This window comes from Lynx rufus, unplaced genomic scaffold (assembly GCF_022079265.1).
Source record: "Lynx rufus isolate CCGP_SWC_20201006 ecotype Redwood Valley unplaced genomic scaffold, mLynRuf1.p SCAF_20, whole genome shotgun sequence".
NCBI lineage: Eukaryota > Metazoa > Chordata > Mammalia > Carnivora > Felidae > Lynx > Lynx rufus.
The window spans coordinates 20,371,847-20,397,500 of NW_025814835.1; the positions used below are offsets into that span (position 1 = coordinate 20,371,847).

Here is a 25,654-nt window from a genome sequence, read left to right on the forward strand (position 1 = left end):
AATAGGCATTCGGGGACCTCACAGCCTCTTCATTTTCTTTCAGAGGTGCAGACAAAGAAAGTTCGAAAAGTTCCTCCAGGTTTGCCATCTTCAGTAAGTACTGCTTGTTTCTGCTTTGTATATTGTTTTATTTTGTTCTGTTTTGTATTGATGCAAGGGAGATAGGAGCAAATGAGGTTCCATGCGCCAGAGCAGCGTGTTTATCTAGCCTGGGGATGAGGTAGGAATGACCTGCACGTCCAGCCACCTGACCCACGTTGGAGTGATTAATTGTGTATCCTGGAAGACTGGGTGGTTGTGTTGATATTCAGCAGTTTAAGCTCTGAAGAGAGCCTTGAAAAGGTGCCTGAAGTTCGAGGAGTTTTACCTGTACAGGGCTTTCAAGAGAATGAGTATTAGTTTCATGTGTTGGTTAAATTCTTTGTCGGTATTATGATGATTTATGGATTTGCATGCGAAAGGAGATTTGTGGAGAGGATTTAGGAAAAATTTACATGGGTTTCAGCCCAGAGTGCAGAGAGAATGTCTCTATTTTCTAGAGAGGTTACTGAATAAATGCTGCAAAGGTAGCTGCATCAGTAGCCATTTGTGTCTGGAATACCAGGTGACAACTAGAAGAATCCAGCTGTAACCAAGAGCATTCTGGGTCTTTTTACTACCTGGAGCTATACTCAGGCGTTGGTGAGGTCCCTCCAGGCTCCAGCGTAGCAAAAGTTGGTTGTGATCCCAACTAAATGCGATATCTTATTTTCAATTCTTATGTATATTTTCAAATCTGAGTTCCTACATGATTTTATTTAATTTTCTTTAAAACCAGTCTTTGCCTAAGTAAGTAGGCAAATTGCTTTGAGTAATTTCCTCCTTACATAGAACAAGAATATGAGTCTCCCCCCTTCTTGTTTCCTCCTTCCCTTCTTCTTTTTTCCTTTCTTCTTTCCTTCCTGTAAATATATATGTATATATATATATATACACATATATATATACATATATACATATATATATAGAGAGAGAGAGACAGAGAGACAGAGATACATAGTTTTGATTTAATTTAATTTAATTCTGTGTTCTGTAGGGCACTAGTATTCTTTGAAAAGAATGCTCATAAGCCTCATTGCAAGTTCTTCTCCTCTAAAATAAAATGGTATTCGGGTTTCTGAAAATATATTACCAATTGATGCTCGCATATTAGTTTTACTTCATTTTTAAGAAATTAGGAGAATAATAGGTTTTGCAAATGTGCTAAGATTAGATTAACCCAAACACCTGTGTATTTGACTTGCTTTCAGTTCAGCTCATCCAAAAAATTTATTAAGTGAATATATCAGAGTGAGTCTTATCAGGAAAAAAACACAAATTTTGTATGCTGATTATCATAGACTTGGTGATGTTGAAGAAGCATCACAAAATTATCCATAAATACAGAAAAATATTGTGTAAATAAAACTGCCAATTGTGTATAAAATAGTCACTTTGGACTACCAATAAGTCACTTAACAATGTACTGAGTGGTTTATTCTTTAAATTTCTGTGCTGTATTAAAACTGACCAATATCCCTTCAGGTTTTTCTAAGCATATTTTAAGCTTGAAGTTGGTGGTGGATTTAATGTAGATGAAACTTTAGCTTTTAATAGCTTTTATGACAACCTCAAATGATACAGTCTTCACAGCTGTTGACATTTAAAACATACCTGCACCTAATACGGACAGTATTGAATACAATAAGTGGACCTTCAGATGTCCTGAAATGATGGAATAGTTACGTGCTGTTAAAGCCATGTAAAACTTGAAGCTATAGAACCTTATTTATGCCTCATAGCCAAACAAACTTTGTTTTTTCCAGTGCTAAAATTATGCAGAAATCTACCCAATTTCTAAGGAGTGTTTTGGTGTGGCCTTAGATATTATCTGTCTGCTTAATCATTGTCAATAATAATCTCTCCTACTTCACTGTAAGTTTTTTAAGTATTTTCCTAGAGTTAACTGGCCACTATAGAAAATTTCACGGATACAGTTTTTCTTTGCCATTTTGACAGTTTGTGTGTTTTTGATATGTTGTCCATGTTGAGAAATAAAAAGGTATCTTTCCTTTCTTCGCAGTAGATCTAGAATTGGAAATTTAGTTTGTATTATTTAATTTTTGGCTTTTGATGGTCAGTTTAAGGTTTACTCTTCTTAGAGAATTTATCTTGGCTAAATGTTTTAATGGTCCTTAAGGAACATTCTCATAAGTAGAGCCTGTTTTTTTAAAGACAAGGAGGAAAATTCAGTCGAAATGGATATTTTATCCTTGTTATTTTTTTTTACTTTTCTTTTTTCAAGCAAGAAGAGTAACTAAGTTTGGTCGATTTCAGAATCCAATCATCTATTTATTGTCATTACTTTAAAAAAAATCTCTGCTCTGTTTTAATAGCAATAATGTGACTTAGTTTATATTAGCTTCGTTGCATGCATTGGATTGCTTATTACTTATAACAAGATCCATGTGCCTTCCCACTGCACGAAATATATATTTTAATTTGATCTAAAGAGATGGTCCGCAATAGTCACTGTAACACGTTTGCTCCGGTATTTTTAGACCTCTGCCATGTTTTTTTTCTTTTTTTTAAGCTCAAATTAATATATACCTGGTAAGATATTTCTAAAACTTGCTTCGGTATGTATGAATAAGTTTTCTTACAAATAATAAGAAACTGGGGATAGTAAAAGGTTTCTTTTCAAGTGATTATGACTAGCTAAAGACATTTATATGTTTTCTTCAATACATATTTACCGTGATAAATAGTAATAAATCTGTCACAATCTGTGGTGTGAACTCACTTTTTTTTTCTTTTTGAAATGGGCCCTTTCTCCTCCTTGACATAAAAGAAAGAAAATTTAAACTGTAACATCTGTAATGAGATATTATTTATGACCTTACTAGAGTACAGAGGCTGGACCTCTTTTGTCGCCATTAGGCTGGATCTTCACAGGAAATGAGAGCAAGGCTTGTCTGGCCCTGTTTTTGAAAATACTGCAGCATCTGTGGGAGAGAGGAAACATAAGCCTGGCCCAACATCACGCCATGGATCTGGCAGGATCCTTGAATGTGTTTGGGCTGTGCACTGCATCTAGAGACCTCAAGTCACTGAAGAAGCATGACAGTGATAGGATGGCGGAAGAACCATCCTGAGGGGTCGCCTTGCACAGGCGCAATGGAGGGAAGGAATTCTGTCCCTCTGGACCACAGAGGCCTGTACTTAGGGCTAGGGTGATGTTTCTTTAAAGGCAAGGCTGTGTGAAATGACAACTAATTGCCCACAAGAGCCCTGCTGAGTACTGCAGAACATTTTTGTGTTCTCTGTTCCGATGGGTGGTACGTTCTTCTTTTCAGGCACCTACCAATTTCTTGTAACCCTCATCTTTTGATGAGAGTTTTATAATAAAGCTTTATTTTTTGTTGATGCCAGAATTTATTTCACCACTCTCTGATTTCTTGGATCTGCACATGAACTTCTTGTTTGATTTCTACATTTTGGTTTCCTTTTTTAAATCGTATATCTTAAACTTGATATTTTTCGATTTTACTGCTCTTCCATCATAGTTTCTATCTTTGTATAGCCTAATAGTCACACCTATTGAATCGTGAATTCATACAGAGAGAAATATACCCATTCAATCACATTTTGGGGGGACAATGATCCATAATTCTTAGAAATTTACATGGAAGCATTAAAATCTAGAAAGCAAAAAATTTTCACCTTATGTCATTCTAAAATATTTTTTCCAAACACACATAAAAAACTCAAAGACATGGTCTTTTAGAGACTTTATTGTGTCCACCAATATGGAAACGCATAAAACTGCCCTCTTCTTATAACTTGAATGCATGAAATGATATACATTTAACCAGAAACTGTTAACAACTGCAACCATTCTACTTGGAATGTTGATGAAAATTTGTCTTCAATTCCAATCGAGCTTTAAAACTTTAATGACAGTGTCACTGTCTTCCCCAGTTGGAATCCCTGGAACTTCAGATTTCTCTAGAAATAAGAAGTTTTATCTTTAGAAATAGTTTATGACCTGTCTTATCACCAGTGATTTTTCCAAACTGAACTTTTCAGTAAAGTCTATTTTTTATGTTAAATTTACTTTTTTTTTCTTTGTGTGTTGTTTTCTAAATCAGGAAGATCTGTCAAAGTTTGTATTAAGTGATCAGGAATAATTCTGGACACATGAATCCTAAGGACAACAATCTCTACAATAGTAACACTTCTAAAATAAGATTTGGGCACTCCCAGAAAATTTTAGAGATGAGTTAATCTTTAGATGGACTTGAAAAACACAACTTCAATGTATATGAGATACCAGGTTTACCAGTTTTCTTAAAGAAGGATTCTTAAAGAACATAAAATCTTAATGTTTAAATGAGTTTTTGTTTTTTGGTTTTTTGGTTTTTGGTTTTTGGTTTTTGGTTTTTGTTTTTGTTTTTGTTTTTACAGAAGAGATTGTTAGGAAAATATCAGGGAAAGTTGGATAATGCTGATGGCCTTAAGTGATCCGTGTGTTTTACATTATATAAAAAACCTTCATATGTGAAGGTAGCAAAAATGATCTTGAGTTCATACCTTAAAAAATTTTTAGGAAGGAAATGTTTTTTCTCAAATGCTTGAGGAAATCAAAATTTAAAAGAGAAGTTGGTAATTGTTTATTTCCTTCTTAGAGGCTCAGAAATCATATGTTTGAAAAGTCAGTACTTAAAATATATAATTTCCCCCATCACTTTGAAAGTGATCATATATCACAGTGATGCTATTACATGTCAGCAAAATTTTGACTTGAGTGATAATGCAACTTACATTAAAATAAAATATATATTAATTTTAAAATGAACTAAGTGTCAGCGACCTGGACTCCTTCCTTTGTAGGAAATTCTAGAGTAACCAATTATGTGATAATGTATAAAAGGAGGGGCCTCATCAAGGTTCATTCTTGGAGAGGTAGATCCTTTGTGAAAAGTATAACTATAGGTGTTTACATTACAATATTTGGTTAACTCATAATAGTTAACTTTAAACTTAGGGTGCCCATTCTCCAATTAAAAATATTGAAATATGAAGTTTGGATATTAAACTTATGTTTACTAGTTATAAAAATGTATAGACAGAAAAAAGATGAAGTATAATGCAATTAAATCATCCCCAGTAGGACGGAAGTATTATTCACACAATTTACACAGAATATGTAACCTGACGCCAGGGAACACCTTGAAGGTTGAGAAAATATTCGTCACAGAGAGCGTATATTTTTGTGCAGTTAATACTGAATTTACTAAACCAGAAGCTTCAGAAGTTCAGCATATACATTCTTTCTTTGAAAACTAATCCTATCCTCTGCATTGCAGTTTGCAGTTAGAGGCTATGGAGGTTATGCTTTTTGTGAATTGCTGCTTATGAAACATAGGAGAATCTCTATATTTAAGTTTTTATTGGAGGCTCTTACTCTATTAAGAATATTTCAAAAGGCATATGAAATTCACACACATTTACAACATATGTACCATTAGGCATTCCAGTCTCTCAGGAGTTTGCTATAAGATTTCTGTATTTTTGTTTGGAATTTTGGAATAATGAGATCTCTCTTCCATCATCCTCTCTGCTAGGAAACCTACTCCTGCTCCCCTTAAAAAGATGACTTCTGGTATGTGTATTTTAAATATAAAGTGGGAAGAAATGTAAGGGAGAAGAAAAACACAAAAGTTAACTCTAGAGGAAAGGTTTGCATATTTGTGAGCTCTTTAGGGATTATCTTTACCACGAAAAGGATTTATGTGTCAAACACTCAATTGAGAAGAAACCACCTAGATTCCTCCTCAATAGAGATGCCTGCCTGGCCCCTTTTGTCTGATTATTCTACTGAGCAAGCTCTTCTAAGGTGGTGTGCATGATATATATTCCCCCCACCCCATGTGTATTTTTATTTTAAACCAAGTTTTCAGAATTTCACCTGCTGAGACTTATCAGGACTTTTGTTAAGGTTTCCACAACTGTAACAATAGCATTTAGTGTAAAACTGGTCTCATTCGTTGAGAAAGGAGAAATACATTTCAGGAAACTGTTATTTGGAACCTATTTTATCACTTTCACTGAAGAGTATATTTTGGTGCGAAGTCTTGGACTCTGTCTGACTGGTTTAATTATTAAGAAATCGAAGAAGCTGCCGGAAGGCTGCTTTACCTAAAGAGAATTGTAACAGGCCTGCATGCATTTTGAAATTATAAAAACTTGTTTCACAGTGTGTGGCTTGACTGTGAATTTATTTTGTGTTTGTGGAATAATATAAATGCTTGGCTTAATATTTGGTTGGAGACCATTTTTTTAAACTTTTTCCATTTCATTGACTGAACTGTTCATTTTATTGTCTAACATGTTGGAATTTTCTCATTTTTTTCCCCCAGTCACTGATAATTTCTGTGTTTTCAAGGCGTGTTTTCCTGATTTCAAACAATTCTGAAGTTTTTGTTTGAAAGTCATAAATCAAAGTCAGATAAAACTTGGAGGGCTAAGTAAGATCCTCTCAGAATATGTAGCAATAATCCTAAAAGGAGTGAAGAGTCTTTTCAAAAATAGCAAAGTTGTATTTTCTTAAGGCAGATTAAATTCTGTCAGGCTGTTGACAGACACTTGCTTTGTTTTGTTTTTTAAATAAATTGCACTGAATTCTTAAACTGAACATAAAGTCACATTTCAAAGCAATAGCATGAGATTCTCAGGCTTGATCTTCACTGTCCCAGGGTGTATTTGTGTACAGGGCTGTGCTCATTTTAAAGGAATAAGAGCTTTTGTAAAATGCAGTGCGAAATTTGTAGTTTTAAATACTCAATTATTTTATCTCAAAACAGTAGCATGTGAATGATACCGACTTCTTTTTTTTTTTTTCTTTCTTTTTCTTTTTTTTCCCCCGGTGGTTGCAGCTGTTGTGTAGGTGCTTAGCTCTTTGAGTTTTATGCTTTGCTTGAGCTTATACTCCCTCTTCAGAGAAATTAAGGTAGTGCAGAAGAGTCTGCATTTTGTAGAATTTCAAGGTTGACAAAAGGATGTGAGTTTCAGTGAGAAGTACAGATTTCAATTCTGAAGGAATGTGCAAATTCATTTTTGAAAAGAACATTTTAAGAATTTTATTTAAGTCGCTTAGCGACAGCCCCTATTATCTGTCTAGTCTAACTTTGTCATCTGCGGAATTAATCATAAATACGCTCCTGAGGTTGAAACTTGATACATAAGTGATTCCTTCTAGAGTAATCAGAAGAGGACCTGTGCGTGTATTAAATGCCACTAAATTTATTTGGAGTATTCAGTGGAACAGAATAATAGGGGCATTTCTTAGTGAAGCCCCTTGGTAGCAAAGTGTAAAGAAATGTCTTGGTGTTGCCGCTGTGCATCAGCAGTGTTTTCAACGATAGTGATTAAAAGGCATTTCCTTTGTGAAACATGGACTCCTATTAGAAAGGCTTAGTGTTCTCAAAAAATGACCCCTGTGGTATATTCCTCACACACATACAAAAACTGTCACTGTTACCACTTGCTGTTACCATCTAGGGATTTTTTTTTTTCCTGGAGAAAATGCCATTTTGGAGCAATTACTTTGATATCATCCGAGAAAGAGCGCCTGTCTGCACCAGCTTCATCATCCCCAGCCTATATCATTCTAAATATGCCTCCTGGATTATACTTATAATAATATTGTAATGGCTTTCATTCTACCGATTGGCAAAGTCTATCATTATATCATTAGCTGCCACGAGAAAGCAGTTTCAAGTAGGGTCGCTGATTCTTAGCGTTAACGTTTGCGAGTAACCCCGTTTGGGGAATTCACTCGTTTCACAGGTGCTCAGGTGTGTTAACCTAGGGTACAATAATATTTTCTGGCTTGCTCATTATGAAACAAACTTGAAGTACAAAATAATTCAATAATAAGCAGAGTATGAAAACTGGGGTTTTATTGTAGCAAAGTCTAATAACTTGAGATGTTAGCAGATGAGATAAAAAATAAAATTTGTCTAAGGGTACAGTGGTAGTCAACTCATTTCTCCAAACTACTGAAGCTGAAGTTTCAAAAGAATGTTCTTGGCCTGGCAATTAAGACCTGTTGATTCAGTTTGAAATTTTTAAGCCATTAAGCTAAATAGAAAATGAATCTGTTTCTGTAACTAGTGTACTGTTTGAACGTATTGTTATATAATAAAAAGGTACAAATTCTGCCATTTGATGATACTAAGGCATCTGCTTCACGAGTGAAATTTTATTACCAGAACCTGTGGGTTCCTCATATAGTGCCTTGATAGGAATTTTATTTTTAGATGTATACAGCGCATCGCCACACATATCATCTGGAGTTTAATTGATAGGGATGGGCAAGAGAAAATGGAATTAGGCATTTTTAGTATGGGCAGATACAGCTGGAATTCTGAAATTCAAATCCCAGTAAGTCGTTATTCTATAAACCATGCTATTTTGTTTTCCCTTTAATAAATTACACCAACAACCTATCTGTTAAGTGGAACTCCATCATGACAAACTGGGAGCATCCAAGTGGGAGGGGAAGACAGCATTTTCAGAAGTTTTCATTCATTCATTCATTTCTTTCTTCATTTATACTTATTCAAAGCATATTGTTCAGCTAACCTAAAAACCAGACACACCAAATGACATTGTGCGTTTCCTCCTCTTCTGTGTACCCTTTATTTAAATCGTGAAGCTTCACAGCTAAGGTCCTTCCTGTTTAAGGAAGTTCTCAGTGTTGCATCACTTACATCCCCAGTTGGTGGGGATGGCCTTACATTTTAAAGAGCATAAAGTCTGGCCTTTTGAGAAGGTTGTGCATTCAAAGACCCAAATAACACACTCAGTGAAACACAGGGACCTCTTGTCCTTTAGGCTTATTTTAGAGATGCTGAGTCCCCTTACTCACCTTGAAATGGGTAAGGATCTTTTGCACATACATCTTTTTTTTTTTTTTTTTGTCCCATACAGGCTAAATTCACTGCCCTGCATGTTTCTTTCAAATATATTTCCAATGAATGACTATGGTAATAAAAGTGGTGTGGTGGGATGGAAATAACGCTGCACTAGAATTAAAGAGATCTCTCTAATTAAATGTGTGGTATCCTCTATTTCCTCACATAGTGGCCCTAGTTGGGTCACACATCTATTTCATAGTCTACAAAGGAGGTATAAATAGCACCTTCTTCATGAGATGATGTTGATATACTAATAACAATAACAAACCTGAACATAGTATTTATTCTGTGCCAGGAACTGAGTACTTTGCATCTAATGAATCACTTACTCCTACAAAATCCTATGAGATGGGATGTCCTACTCTTTATTCATGGCTAAACAAACAGAGACACAGAGGGGTGATGACACATGCCTGAGGTCACACAGCTAATAAATGGCAGAGCTGGGGTTGAGACCTGGGAAGTCTGTCTGCCAGGTTTCTGTGTCCTTAATCATGATGCCGTGCTCCCCCTGGCTATTCAGAGTATTTGGTAGAACAAAAATCTCTACAATCTGATTGTTGTTTACTTAGCAAGTATTTGCCAACCTGGAATAAATTAAGTATTCAGAATGTTCATCTCACTGTAGAATGACCCTCAGTACCTCTAAGTGGTACACTGGTTTTTACGCACAGCTTCTGCTCAGCCAGATCCCTTAGAAAGTCTAGACCATTCAGCATAGCATTTCTGTAACAGAGACAGGATGATCTAGTGGTTAAGAGCATGGAATCTGATCATCTGGGTTTTTAGTTGGCTGTGCCACTTACTAGCTACGTGGCCTTGGGCACATGATGTAGTATCCTTGAATTATTTTCTGAAAAATGGGCAAAATATACATACCTCCCAAGGATATTGTGATAAATAAATAAAGGACAAAACATATATAATGTGCTCTGCATAATCCTGACACATTGTAAACATCTAAGAAATGATAACTTCTAAGGACAGTAATAAACCCCCTCAATGTTAGCATCAGCAAGAAGGTAAATACCTTTCTTTGGGCACTTGAGAAAAACTTCACCTGTAGTTTACTGGAGTAGTTGGGTACAGAGCAGAAACTAAGACCAGGGTCTCAACTGCATGTAGAAGAATTCTACCTAATGGAGGTCGCTTGCCTTGTCTGAAACGTTGAAATACCGCAAGCACTTTCTGTAGGTCTTTGTTCCTCGCAGTAGTGTCTCTATCAGGCCGAGACACCTAGTCAGCTGTTTGAATCATTCGACTTAGGCTCTGCAAAGTTTGCCTTGGAAGTATGTACTCCGTCTTTTTTTCTTTTGAAATGGGACATCAGGCCAAGATGACAGAGCTCCTCATAATATGATTCCCTCTGCCAGTAATTTGTTTATGCCGAAGTCAGCCCTGCCTCTAAGCGACAAGGAGATACAGCCTTTTTCTTTCATCTTCTATCAGTCTTACTCTGTAATTGGCCAGAAGCAGGTCAAGGAGCAGGGTAGGCCTAGGGTTTTTACTTCATCTGGCAAGACGAAGATGTGTTGAGCAGGTGGGACTGTGTGGCACTTTGTTTCTCTTCTAAAGTAAAACAGAGTTTGATTTGATTAGGACTGTTGAGGTAAATTTCTAACATTCAACAGGACTATTTGTACAGATGTTTTAGGGTAAAGTCAAAGAATTGCTGGATTCTGGCCTTTGCCACATTGTCATGTGTTTTTTTTCTCAGTGCCGTTGCTGAATTCATAAAAGAAAATTTGTTTTTGCGTGTCAGCTAAGGGAACCTTAGAACGGTTTTTTACAAGGGCTGATTAGTGAACTCTTGAATTTCAAGAAAAAAACATCTGCCAAAGAGGGTGGGGCAAAGAGAGCATGGTCTCCACCTTCCACCACGAATGATTCTTCCCAGCCAACTTTCATTTACAGAAAAACCAGGCAGCACATCAGACTCCTCGGGAAAGGTCCTTCTGGCCGGACCTCTTCCTCGCGTCCCGGAACGGGGACGGACGCTTCGGTTCACAGAGACAGACTCTTTCTCTGGGAAACCGGATCGATCCGATGGAGCCACCCCTCATTCGTAATCATTGCCACCTTGTGGATTACAAAGGATATTGGTTTTCATCAGACTTCCATTTCAATTTGGCTTTTTTATGGCAAGTACACGTTGGCAGTGGATTGCTGTGTTCCTCACCAAAAGGATCCTCGTTTGCTCAACAACACCTCACTTCTCCACTCACAGTTCATTTATGATTCTGATGAGAGTGTTTTTTCAGGAAACACACATTTCACTTTTTGACCTAGGAGCATCTGTTAGAATTTTTTTTTAATACTACTTTGGCATTCTGAAAGTGTTAATGTCTTTCATATCTGTTTAATGCTATTTAGGGATATTTATGATCACCTCTTGGTTACTCAGGGTAAAGTGTGTCGCAATTTTTTTTAAACAGACAGGAAAGCATTCACATGAGGAAACAGATTGCTTTAAACATGTGCTTCCTGTGACAGTAAAAAGAACAAATTAGATTTAACACTGTGTAATGAATGCATAAATGTGTACATTTAAGCTTTTAAAAGCTTTATGTTCAGTTCTGGTCACAACAAAAATTGAGTCACCTGTAAAAATTAAAGCTGCCTGGGTTGCTCTCAGATTCCTAAAATGCCCAGAAATTGAGATCCACACCTGATGATGCCTCATTGGAATCATAAAAAGAATGATATGTTAATGCTGGAGGGAACGAAAACGGTCCAGGGCACATGGAAAGGTTAAACCAGGTTAGAGTTTGATTCTATACACTCAGCAAAGAAATCAGAATGTTTCGGAGAACAGGGAGGCGAGTAGGATTTTACCACCATCTTCCTCTCTGTCTGGGAATCAAGGAAAAAATCCCATTCTTCTGAACCCCAAATATTCCTCTCTTTCATGAAAAAAAAAAAGGAAAAGAAAATCTGATGTTTACTTACTAGCGGCTGCTAAGATTTAATTACATAAGAAAAAGACTCCTTTTCTTATGTAATTCAGTTTGTGCTCATGTATGCTGGCTGGCAGGGAGTGAATAGAATATGAGTTAATATTTCCAGTTAGGCGCGAGTGCTGAATTGGAGGGCACGAATCCTCTCCCCATAAGAGTCTCTCCTCCTCCTCGCCATTTCTGTCTGAGCCCTGCGGATGGTGTGTTTCCTTCCCTTGTGCTTTCAAAGCTAAGGATTTGTGGCACGCTCCCCATCCCTCTGGCCAAGGAAGGCCAGGACAGAGTCCCTCAGGGGAGGGCATATAGTTTGGGGACATCTGACTCTCTCATATCACATACTGAGGTACTAATATCAAAACAGACTGCTTGTCGTTGCACGGTGGGGCAGTGCTTTTTTTGGCTGCCGTGGTCGAAATGAAATGGGCAAGCTGTAGTCCGCTTGGCATCAGATTGGGCTAAGGGAAGCTGGGAGATCAGAGTCAGACTGTGAATGCAAGTAACAGCCAATGGTTAACTTCCTTTTTGTGTGTCACTTGGCAGCAAGGAGACTGATGGTGATTTTCTTTTCTCTTTCTTTCTTTCTTTCTTTCTTTCTTTCTTTCTTTCCTTCCTTTCTTTTTTTTTTTTTTTTTTTTTTAACGTGGGTAAGAGTTCAGTGCCCTGGGAAGAGCCGTAGACGCTGTCACGGTGCTTCCTCACACAGTTGAGTTGCGTTGATTTCTTGAGGCCAGTACAAGTGTTCCAAGCGCCAGCTCCCGGAACTGTATACAGGGCCGCTGGACTTCGGATGAGGAAGGTAGTCAGATGAGAGGTGATCCACACAGAACCTCACTGCTGATCTCCAGGAAGTCTTAGGGAAATCAGACTCTTGCAGAAGGCAGCGGAGCCAAAGGATAATATATGCACTTGACTGGATACTCCCTTGTATGCAGACACCCAAAGATATTTTTAAAATGATCACTACCGCACATCCCTCGTCTCCCATCAAAGATTCAAATCAGTTTTGGGCTGTCTGGAAAATGCAGGGCTAAAATAGCCACATTGAATTCGGATGAAATTACCTTCTGCTTTTTGGGGAGGTTGTTGCTCTTGTGTTAGTCGAATTATTTTCTTTGAAGATTCGTTTGGAAGAGAGTTTGGGAGAATTTCTAGCCTCCCTCTAGAATTTCCTCCCATTTCTCTGTTTGCAAAGAGCTGTTCCCCAAAGGCGAAAAGAGCGAGTTGCCATCTTGAGGAGTGAATTGTATGTGTAGTGAGCACCAAATGGTCTCAAAGTTACCCCAGAATTTTCAATATCTCTAGTTGCTTTCAAATACTATTTATTCCCCTAACCGTTTGTGCAGGGTATCAGTAAGATGACCAACTTCTGACAACCCTAAAAGCAGGGAAGGAAGCTTAGAAATAGAATACCATTTGTCTGGTAATTAGAGTGGATCTCTTAAGAGTTCGAGAGAATTCTGATTAACCTTTCTGTTCCCACATTCTCACATAAAATTAGCACACCTTTTAAATTATTATCTAGTATTTAAACACATATTTTTGAGTCTTCTTAATGCAACAGGTTCTGGAGACACTAAAAGTGTGTTATAGGTTTCTAAAAAACTTCATTTTTCTTACATTTTAAATGTTCTGTTTGTGCAAAATTTCGAGAATCACCATAAGGGCTTCTTTGCATTTTTAATTTAGTAACTAACATATGAATAAATTTGCATATTAATTAGTTGCAGATTAAATCATGCATACATAATTGCCTCCTTACTGTGTTTAATGTTTGTCAAAATCTCCAGCCTGGTTTGATGGATGTCGTATGAAAGATTACAATTTGATGTACCCTTGGAAGTATTTACACCAATAATGCAAGATTCTTAATAGCAGAATTCTCTAGTTATATACAGTTACTAATAAACATGTAAGATAGGTACATGTCCCTTTGACTAAAATTTTTTCTTTGCACCAAATCATTTACTATTCATAATCATTAATGCATCTCCTAATTATACAGCATATGTCTGTTAACCCTTTCGTTGCTGGTCTTCAAATGGTAGCTTCTTTCTTTCCTTGCCCCCTAAAGAAAGCAAATTATTTGATAGTATTCTGAAATTACTGCGTTGCCTTTTACTTCTTTCTCTACTAGTGTGTGGACATACCTCATTTGCCACTTACTCTCACCTACAGTTGAGAATTATGTGATCACGTTGTATTTTCCAGTTAAAGATCAAGAGATGACCCATGCACACACACTTAGCTGATGGGCTTTCACTTTTACCAATGTTGAAAAGAATTCAGATATTTGAAATGCTTCCTATTAAATGATAAATACACATGCACACATGCACAGTTTTTGGAAGGATAATCATAGGATAAGTGAAATTATTTAAATTATGTTTTACTCCATTTTGAATATGGTAATGCATTTAATGTTTTATCATAAAATATAGAATGGATTCTTTTTTTTTTTTTTTTGGTACCAGGACTGAGATCTCTACAGAAACTGACTAGAGAATGGGTGTTCTTGATTTGACAGAGTTAAAAAAAATATGTATGCCAGTAAGTGTTCTTTTTAATTAATTCCTCAGGTATTTAATTTTTTTAAGTTTTATTTTACTCATGTACAGAGTAGACCAACTGGCATATTTTTTTTTTTACTATTTTGATGTCTAAGCTGCTTATCACACTGTATTACCCTGCATTAATGAGTATTCCTACTGTGCAAAATTCTATCAAAAATGATGGTGTGAATGTCATTTTTAATTGGAAGTTTATACAGTCAAATTTATAGTACACAACAAAAAATATGTACGTAATTCTGTTCCAAGCCTTTTTTAGGCAATTGATCTTTTTGGTTTAAGTATACATTTTTATCATCCTGACCTTAAATTTAGCTTGAGAATCCGGACAAATATTACTGAGTTTGAATTAATACCATTGTTGAGGGAAAAGGGAAACCAAGGCACAGGACAATTATAAAGCCTTTTAATTATGAGAGGAACAAATAGAGAATCTATTTTCAGGAATCCCTCTTAAACATGAAAACTTGCTGACCAATTTTGCATGTTCCATAGAAGCTAAAATATCTGCTTTCTGTCTATTCTATTGTTGAATGCCTTGCATTTATATGCTTATTAAGGAGACAAAGGTTAAAATGAGTCCAAAGCATAAAGAGCTGCTTTCCTTTCTTTGATTCTTACATAGGAGAAATAATACCTCCTGCTCACCTACCCCAGGGTCGTTTTCTTCTAATCACAAAGCACAATGAACTATTTATTGATTTAGCAAAACATTCTTTTGCAACAGGCAATATAGCATTAAATTATTTAGCAGTGAGAGAAATTAAATGAAAGCTGCAAAACTTACACAGGGAAGCAAACAGACCCAAAACATCTTATTTGTCCACAGCCATTGTGCCTAGGTAATTCAGGGCATATGGTATGTAAATGATGTTTGGAGACCCTTGCCAAATCTACACACGGCGGGATAAATTAAGGACAGGTTTCCCTGGGTGTAAGTCCCACAATTGTGACCGGCACACTCCCTGCTTGGATGTGCTTGTTCCGTTCTTGTGTTTTAGCAAGAGCTTCACACAGCATTCAATGGTCAAACCTGGTCCTCAGCCTGCTTCGAAGACATTATTTTTAACTTGTGAGGATTGATTTTATAATTAAATTTAAAATACAGCACGAGTTTCTCTTCCCCTTACATTTGAAAAGTAAGGTCTGAATAATTCATCAGTATATATTTGGATATTACCCATTTAAATGGGTATCTTTGACAATGGAAATCAAGTGCCTCTCACCCACTGAAGAAAGGTATTACTAAGCAGTGACTTTTTTCTAGGTCAAGATTAAGATATTTGCTAGAACAGGAAGTGAATTATTTTGAACAATTAGTGATTTTAGTCCCAAATTAGCCCAGTCGTAATTTATTAATTCAACTTTGTAACTCAAATTACTAGTATCACTTAATATTTGAATTATTATTTTCAAGTATCTGCTCTCACTTCTAGAAAGGTGAAATCACTATCTGCTTCTTCCATTTAAAACTTCCTTGAAATAGCTGCGAGGTTATGCTATTTCCTTTTTTCTGAAAGGAATTTCTTTTCTAAGCTGGGTGTTGTGGCCCGTAGTTTTTGCTACTTTAAAGTCCATTTTGATTATCTTGGAATTGTATAATTGAAGATTTTGTTTAGAAATGTTGGCAGTTCCTTTCCTCCTATGATAATTCATCAGCAGATACCTAGGTAGTGCATTTGCATGAAGACTTAATTATGAATATAAGACTTAAACATGTTATTAATGCAAGTTATTTCAGGGCATTTTAAAGTATGTAGAGTATGGTTTAGGATGTTTTGTTTTTACTATTAAAAATGCTTTTTTTTTTTTACCAATAAAGCTGTTATTTTTGTAAGGATAATAGTATGTTTCTTCTATAAAGTAGCAGTTTAGGCGCTGTTCCTACTATTACCATTTCATTTATGAAACACAGATAACATGCTAGTTACTGTATGAAGAATGAAATTAGGTTCAGTTCCTGTCCATTGCTGTGTAAGTTGGGTAAAATCAGGGGGAAAAATACCCCTGAGATCAACATAAGTCAATAATACTTGACACAGATTTAGCTTAAAAGTCATGCAAGTTGGTGGTGCATCTGGAGGAGTTCATGTAATTATCATGTAGCCCGCAGTTGGTGAACTCAGGGTGAAGTTTTGAGCTGGTGATTCTGTGACCATCCCCTTGGTTCATTGAAACTACTTTGCACAGCTGTGCTCCCAACTCAACAACGGAGAGCAAAAACAATATTTGCTGGAAAATCAAGCTCAGTTGGCCTTCTAACTTTGCTGGGAACTTGCAGCCTTGAAAACAACAAAGGATAGATAATCACAGTTGAGATTACAGAGTCCAGATTAAATGTATTACACAGGAGGGGTGGTGTGGCCCAAGTTTACCCGCACTGTGCTAAAACCGTGAATGCCCACGTGTTAAGCACTGTAGTCACTTACCAAAATTTTTGGTTTTAAATGTCATTGAACCACATTTAAACAAAGCACCTGTACTTCATTCAAAAAAATTAATTATATGGAGAGCTGTGGAGGTAAGCTGAGGGATTCTTTTATTTTTGCATATTTGGTGGGAGGCAAGAGCCATAGACAATAAAGACAAGCCATCTCAAGTATTAAAACAGTCTATTTTCATGTAATGTATGAATCAAAATGACTTAGCAGTTTTAATTTTTTTTTTTAGAAAGAAAAGAATATAAAGAGAGAGATAAGTGAAATTTGCATCTCTACAGACAACTCTGCATAGCAAATTTAAGATTCTGGCAATTTCCTTACTAACATCTGAAAATTGAGAATGTATAGGAATCTCAGACAGATCCTTAATTATTGCGTTGCTACCAGGGGTCTCTGTGATGGTATCAATAAGTTAGGAAACTTTTTTTAAGAAGGAATAAACGGGGGCTCCTGGGTGTCTCAGTCAGTTAAGCGTTGGACTTCGGCTCAGGTCATGATCTTGTGGTCCGTGAGTTCGAGCCCCACGTCAGGCTCTGTGCTGATAGCTCAGAGCCTGGACCCTGTTTCAGATTCTGTGTCTCTGTCTCCCTCTGCCTCTCCCCCCTGTTTTTTTTTTCTCTCTCTCTTGAAAAAATAAAACATAAAAAAAAAATGTTTTTAAGTGATAAGCAACTAAACTGATAACTAACTTATTTTAGCATAATGCATTCAGACCAAATTTCTCCTTGGTAAAGAATATTGAAACTGTATTAATTGTTTGTATATACTTAGGAAATTTTAGGGAGACCTGATGCATTAATCTTCTTTCATAAAAGATACGGCTTCTGCTTATCCCGATCTCAAGTATATTTCAAACCAGTCTTTATAAAATATTATAACCTTTCTTTTAGAAATCTGTGCAACATCAAGTATGTGTATCACAGAGGTAACTGGAGACAGAGAGTATAATTTCTATCATATTACCAAAAGGGGTCTATAGCTCTCCAAAGGTTAAGGAACCCTGATTCCAGCCAGAAGTTGCAGGAAGTGATTGATGATCCTACATCATCATATCCCCAGTCAGCGATGGATCAACACAAGGCTTAAGTATCAAAAAAATTCAGCAAATATTTATTGCACACCTACTAAGCGCCAGTATTCTCGGAAGGTACATAGCAGTGGGCCAAATTCCTACCATTGTGAAGATTTACATGGCTGCAAGTAGTTGTTGAACCAAGACCTCATTAAAAAAAAATTTTTTTTTAGCGTAGTTGACACACAATCCTTCATTAGTTTCAGGTGTACAACGTAGAGATAGAGACTTGACATCTCTATATGCTCATGAGCTGTGCTCATCACAAGCGTAGCTACCATCTGTCATCATACAATGCTACTACAATATCAGTGACTGTATTCCCTAAGCAAAAGTTCACTTTATAATGCTCCACAGGGTCCCAACACCACGATCCCCCTTGTGAACTAATAAATACAGAGGCTATGCTTCTTAAAAGCCCAACAATTGATGTAATCCCACAGTCCATGATAGCAATATAATAGATAATAGATAAAATCAACCACAGAATCTAGTCTAATCGTCAGTGAGGTTTTTTGTCATCGGCCTATTTTTTGCTAGCAGTGAAACAAAATGACATCTCTTTAAAAAGGTTTTTATTTCTCTAGTCCTTAAAATGAAGTTAAATGGAATGTTTTGGGAAGGACAAAAGAAAAAGTTAAATACGTGGAAATGGCATGGAAAGCACCTGCTTGTTTGTTTCATGTTCCTCCACGTCGTTAGGAAATGATGTTTGGCCATAGGAGAATCTGTTGTCCCTCTAATAAAATGTTATGAAATTGAATTTTGGAAGGAGACTATAGATTGAATAAGTAGGGTGGCTTCACCAAGGAAAATTAAAGACTACAGAAAACAAACAGGAGTCTGCATCACACATACACTAACCGGCAGAACAGTATCACTTCTCAAAAGTGACAGTGCAGGCATGTATCCATTTTTATATCTCTGGCACATTGTTGGCACCATTAATTATTCCATTGAGAAAATAGCCGCTCTATACAGAAGAAAGGAAGATAAATGAGTTCCTCCAAGCCCCCTTCTGTGAAGTGTAAGTGTAAATGAATATGCTCTCTGCCAGCCCAATGAATAAAACTCGGTCCGTCCCTCATCTTCAGCCGTTTATGATCCAGGTGAGGGAAAGGCCAGACTCACGAAACCAAAAATAACCATTAGAAAATTTAAAAATTTAGGAGAGCAATTTATCATAACTACGTGTATGTCCGTGTTTTATCAGTAAAAAGTAAGTGTAGCTCTATTTGAAATGTTTGTCTGATGATATGCTCATTTTTCCATTTCATGAAGGCTTGACTTATTCTCACATTGAACTTAGGGCTAACTATAATGTCTTTGACAATTCTGGACTTGATGATTTCTGTCATTGGGGAAAGGAAGGAAATAAGTCCCTTTTTGTTCCTCATTCAGTCAAAGAGCAAAACGTGATTTAGGTCTTATTAGGTATGTATTATGTTGTTAGAGGGTGGGGCAGAGAAAGTTAAATCTTGATCTCTACTCTTTATAAATGTATATTATTTAGGGGCAATAAAGTAGGTGCATGATGTATTTGGCAACAATTTATGGCATTAAACTTTGTTGGAGAATCCAGAGGATCTAGAATGGTCCTTATCTGGAAGTGACTACAGAACTTGATGTCATTCCGTTTCAGAGAGTTGCCGATCTGGCAGATTAAGACAGAGGCCACAGAATCGCAACTGAACTTCTGTCTAGCAGCTTCTGTGTATATTTTCCCTAGAGTTGAACTTTTTTTTTTACTAAACTGCAGAAACAATTTTTGATTGTCTTTGTGTTTTCAGAGATCGATTGTCCAGAGATGTATCTCATAAACCGTCGATCGCAGAATTTCAAACTTGGGAAAAAACCCCGTCATGATCACAATTTAACAGTTATTTATTTGCAATGTGTTTATTTATAAAGAAACTGAGATTTAGATAAAGCCAGAACTCACTCAGGCTTAGAGAGCTAGATAGAAATTACGCCAGAACTCAAACCACCAACTTGATTCCTGGCCTCCACATTCTACTCCTTTCTCTAACAAGTACTAGGGAGCAGGTGATGGGGATGGAAGTCTCATCCCCAAATATGTGGTTGGAGAATCAGAAACTAGCTCTTTTGGAAGTCATTAAAAAAAAAGAGTATTTAATTTTTTAAATTTACTTTTCAATGTTTAATAGTTATTGATCATGAAGTATGGACACTTGTTTAATAATTGTGCTAATAATGACTCAGTACAGAAATGCTTAACTCTGAGAAAACCTTACACACACAGTAATTTTAAGTGTGCCTATTTTACTTTTTTTTCAAAAAGTATGAGAAATTGATCAGAGATCAACACTGCTGGCAAGTTCCAAGGACATGGCCCATGTACAAAATGGGTATGGCTTGAGTAGTTTCCCTTGCACATGACACATTTTTCACATGGTAGCATGAAGTAAGTAGGTCCCACATGAAGAACATGGCTTGCAGGCTCTGAACAGATGTTAGGGAACATGTCACATTCTGCAGTAAAGGAAAAGCTCCGACTGGGGGTAAGGGTGGGAGAGTCGACTCCCTTGGAATTTGGACTCCTATTAAGTAGCATTTACGTCGTTTTAGGTTCAGCATGCGTTTGATAATCTTGTTCGAAGAAGGCGAAATGCTGACTGACATTTTGGGAAACAAACAGAGGCAAATTCATGCTTCTGGTTTGTAAGCACCATAATTTGGCAATTTAGCACTGTTAACAATAATTCTAGTTATGATTATGAAGACATCCTTTTAAATCAGTTTTTACCAAACGATGAATGAGTGGAAATAAGACTATTACTGCCATATGACTTTGGGGAAGTCTTCACCTATTCCTGATATGGTTGTCCTATGTTAGAAGCCAAAATTTAGCAATATCAAATTTTTTGCCAAACAATTCTAATTTTAATACTGTTTGTGTCAAGGAGAGCCTATGAGTTTATTTCCATTTTATCTAGTAGAAGCCCCAAATTGTCCTTAATTGCATCTTCTCCCTTTTAAAACTTCTTTGAAAATGTCTTTTGGCTTGCCCATGGGATTTGCCAGAAGCTCTTTTCTCTTACCAGATGTGGGTACAAAACTTGTCTCCCCTGTCCCATCATGGTCATCTCTGTGTTTGCATGTGGAGGAAATATTTAAGTGCTCATGATTAACAGAACAAAGAGATCGTTTATTTTTTAAAACTCAGTAGCTAAAATTCAAGGTCATACTGAGTTAAAGAGCACAACAGCTAGGTCAGGAATGGACTTAAGCTTTAGGCTGTGGACTGACCTTGAGGGAACTTGAATCTGCTACTCCTTTCCCTTTGAAATAACCGTAATTCTTGCTCGAAGTGGCTGGTTTCCAGTTACACAAGAGGGTATTTTGGGCAAAACCTTTATAAAACAGGCACGTGAAATAGGCACTTCAGTAACGGATGTGCATAGGATGCTAATTCTTGTATGGTCACTCACTTCCACTTTAAAACTTACTGTTTTTATTCTCTTTACCTACTCTTTTTTATTTTGCGTGTTTATCAGGGATAGCCATTAAAGTATTTGAAAATTGCTTGTTCTCTGCCCAGCAATTCGTTGTTCTACTTGTTGGACGATGTCAAACAATTAAATGTAATCAACAGTTTAGAACCTCAGGAAATTGTTAGAATTTCCACCCCAAAGAGGGTTGACAAACCCTAGACAATTATTCTATTTAGAATGGAAATGGTTTTCATTGTGATATCACATTTCCCTCTGATCATTGAGCAATGCATTGGGAAGCCCAGTATTTATTCGCAAATTTTCAAAAATTGTGTACATCCTGTGCCCGGATTCCAATCTGCTTCATCAGTCCATTTTGTCAAAAGTTTCTCAAATGGAATCCTTCATTCGGACAAACAAACATACCCAGGATTTCCCCCCTTTAACTTTTTGGGAATTCATTTTTACACGTGCATCAATGCGACGGAAAAAACAGTTGCGTCTTATTTCATCTGCTTCAGGTGATTGTGGTAAGCCTGCTATAGCTCTCTTCATCTGGGAAGTGCTGCCATCTGAGTCAACTTCCTCCGTCTCTGTTTTTATATTGTCCAGGGTGATGCTTCCTCATTGCACCAAAATAGAAATGGTTTGTTTTTGTATCAAACTTGGAGACTGGCTATGGATTACACTGGGTTAGGGTAAAGGAATTTTTTTTTTTTTCAAGAACATTCCACTTATCCCAAGGGAAAGAGATTGATGTACTAGAGACAAATGAGAAGCATTAATGATTTTTATTCCCTTAACTAAAACAACTCCTTTAGTCGCCAGAAGTATCACTTGTGCTATCTTTTTTTCTAATTTCATTTAATATTTCAGAGATTTGGTAGAACAAATGTGTAACTTTTGCAAGTATGGGTCTTTGCGTGAAATTGAGGAAGGAAGAAGTGAACTTCAGGTGGAGTCAAGCATGTAGTTTCCATTGTAATTAAACCCCAAAATCTATATATTCTGGTCTTGCAACTTACTATTTCACTTCACCACATCACACATGTTCCCCAGTCTGCAGGCTAATTCCATTTTATAAATTTGGCTTGTTGAATTTCATAGATATGATATTCATGTGGGTAATGGCACACTCATTGTATTCTTCACCACAGAAATGAGAAAATGTGTGAGAGAGTGGGGAAATGACTCTAACTAGATCTAACTGGAGACAAGAATTTGGGAACTTGGTTTTTACGTTTTTTAGCATGCTGTTGTTTGTCACCAAAACAATATTATGTCTGTGTGAGCTTTTATAATACTGTTTAAAGCAAAATAAGAAACCGTCTCTTTCTTCTGAAGAGAAATACTGCCACAGAAAGGTAGAAGTCAAATATTTACGGAACAAAAGTCTGGTTAAAATAGCCCACATTGCTTACCTTAGTAATCAATGTGAGTTACATTATAATCAATATGACTACAAGCTATCTGACCAGCCAGGAAGAAAATAAATATTTGATCATGTGATAAACCATTTGGATGTCTGCATATGAACCCAAGCCGTATAAAAGTATCCAATTCAAGATAACAATACAAAGTCACTGATAAAGCCACAAATAGAAATTAGATTTCACAGTCTCAGCTGATAATTTGATACCTTTCTGTGATAAAAAGATCTTCCAAACTAAACTTGTCTATATGTGAACCGTACAAACACTTAAAACTATTGTACCTGATAATATGTAAATGCTGCCAAAAGAGTAAGTTTACGCCACTGAGAAGATGCAGGTGGTTTGTGCTTTATCTCAGTTCTTCATGTAATATGGATTTACTTCAGATAAATATTTTTATATTCGTCTGACAAGTATATTTATCTGAGGTAAGTATTTCCCCCAAATGAACGTGCGTTTTGAAAAAAAGTTTAAGGTAATTAGGATTCCAGTTGAGGAAAATCATTAACAAAAAATAGCTTACTCGCTTACTAAGAAAACATAGTTATTTTACATTAGAAAGATCTCAATACAAAGATATGTAAGAATATACATTCAAGAAGTTTGTTGGTGTTCACTGCTAGATTGCAGGACTGTGTCAAGTCACAGATATCAGGAAAAATTATTTTTAACTCTGTGTGTGTGTGTCTGTGTGTCTGTATCCTCCTTTGGATAATTAAATCTTTTACGAAAGTGTACTCGTACCTACTAAGAATTTCTGTCATTGCAGTTTGAGGTGGATCTTCGACATCAACCCCTCCTTAGGTCTAAGCGATCACCATTTATTAAAATTTGTTAAAATTAACAATCCATGTATATGCATTCACTAACTAAACACTAACATTTTTTACCTTATGAATTAAATTTCTTCTTTCTAGTGACTTCTACTAGAGAGCAGAAAAATCCAATTGTTCAGCATCTGAATAAATCAAACTCAGTAATAACTCTTTTTTCAGCGGATAAGGGTAGCTTAGATAACCTCCTTTCCCTGACTTGACAAATTTTACCATTCATTTATGTGTAAATATGAGGACATAGATTTTGATCCTAAAGCATCAACAGAAATAGATTTTCAAGTATCTAAGTGTACATACGGGCTTCCCACGTCAAGTGTGGCAGGCAATCCACAAGGCTTTGTGATTTGATATCTTTGCTTAATGGTGAAGAATATAGCATGGTTCTGTCATTTCGAATCTTTTTCCACTTCAGTAGGCATGTGTTACCTACGTCTGTTTTGGGTGGAGATCATTTTCCCACTGTTCTGTAAGGCACCCTTCTTGTCTAGAGGAAACAACAGAGGAGGAACCAGGAAGAGCCCTCTCATTTCTAACATGTCAATGATATGCTGAACTAGGTGCCCTCTCATCTACGCTTCTCAAAAGAAGCGCTGGTGTTAAAATGAGAGAACTAAAACCCAGATTTGTGATACGACTTGGCCACCATCACACCGTGACCAGGTGTTAAGGTTGTAATTCTCAGACAGCTATGTCTGACCCTCACATTTAAGCCCTTGGGATTTTAGAACTTTGCTCACATCCTGATCCCACTGCCTTAGGAGTTTTGTGATCTATGAAATGTCACGTAAGGTTCTTTGTGCCTTAATTTTCTATCTTTAAAGTAGGAATGATAATACCTGTCGCAGAGTACTGGTTATGAAGATTAACTGTAGGCAGTGGTATGTTCTTTAAATTGCATATCACTCTACATGTATTAGTTAACTGTTTTATTACCAAAATTTTTGATGGGGTAGATATTTACCTAAGGTGGTTATTTAATTTATAGGTATGCTCGTTCCCATTATGTTAGGTAATCACTATATATTGATGACTATTACTATTTTCCTTGGGGTATAATGTTTAGCTAAATTCAGCTGTGCTGGGCAAAAGGGAACAGCATTGTAGAAGTAAGCAAGTATTGTATGAGAAAAAGGAAAGTTTAGGTGTTCAGTGACTTGAACAGAACCATGGAGTTATTCCCATACTATCAAGTTATACCCTGGAGGGAAATGACACTCCCTTCAAATGACCATCATTCATTCCTCCTCCATCCACTCAACTCATTTATTGAGCACCTGCCTTATTTTGGGTGATGTACAAGGTCGTGTGTGTGTGTGTGTGTGTGTGTGTGTGTTAGGTTTATTTGGACTTTTCAGGAACTGCATAATACAGTCATTATTCAGGAAAAAAAAAGGTAGAATTTAATGAGATCTGTGATTGAGAGGGAATAGTTCAGTTCCTTACCATGTGACAGTTTGTTGTCTGTTGAATATATGTGTGATTGTCCCTGCTTCACAATGAAAACATTAGTCATTAGTCATATCTTTCCATGTTATTCAAGGGCACAGGCCCCATCTCCTCAACCATGTGGTCAGGTCTCTGAGAGCAAGAAGAGTGTTATATGTGTCAGTACAACTCAGTACAAAGTTGGGAATCGTTAAACGATTGTTTGTGAAATGATTGAATGAATACAAAAATCCAAGGCCCTTCACTCAAGTGGTATAGAACTTGTTCTTTAATGTGGCCATTCATTCCTTCATTCATGTATTCATTCAGCAAGTTTTATTGAATGTCCACCTTGTAGGTGATACTGGGCACACGCATTGGGGATTTCTGGTCCGATAGCCCCCAAATTTCTTATGACAACTCTAGATATGTGTCCCCAGTTCTCCTTTACCTCAAACATATCTGT

General features: G+C 36.6%; 1 protein-coding gene across 1 annotated transcript in view; it reads left to right on the top strand.

The window, feature by feature from the left end:
• TCF4 (transcription factor 4) overlaps window positions 1–25,654 on the top strand; it is a 350,509-nt gene that overhangs the window by 227,855 nt on the left and 97,000 nt on the right. Inside the window, exon 8 of the mRNA XM_047086297.1 lies at window positions 44–93. Within this exon, the coding sequence (XP_046942253.1) occupies window positions 44–93 (50 nt within the window). The remainder of the gene's footprint in view (window positions 1–43; window positions 94–25,654) is intronic.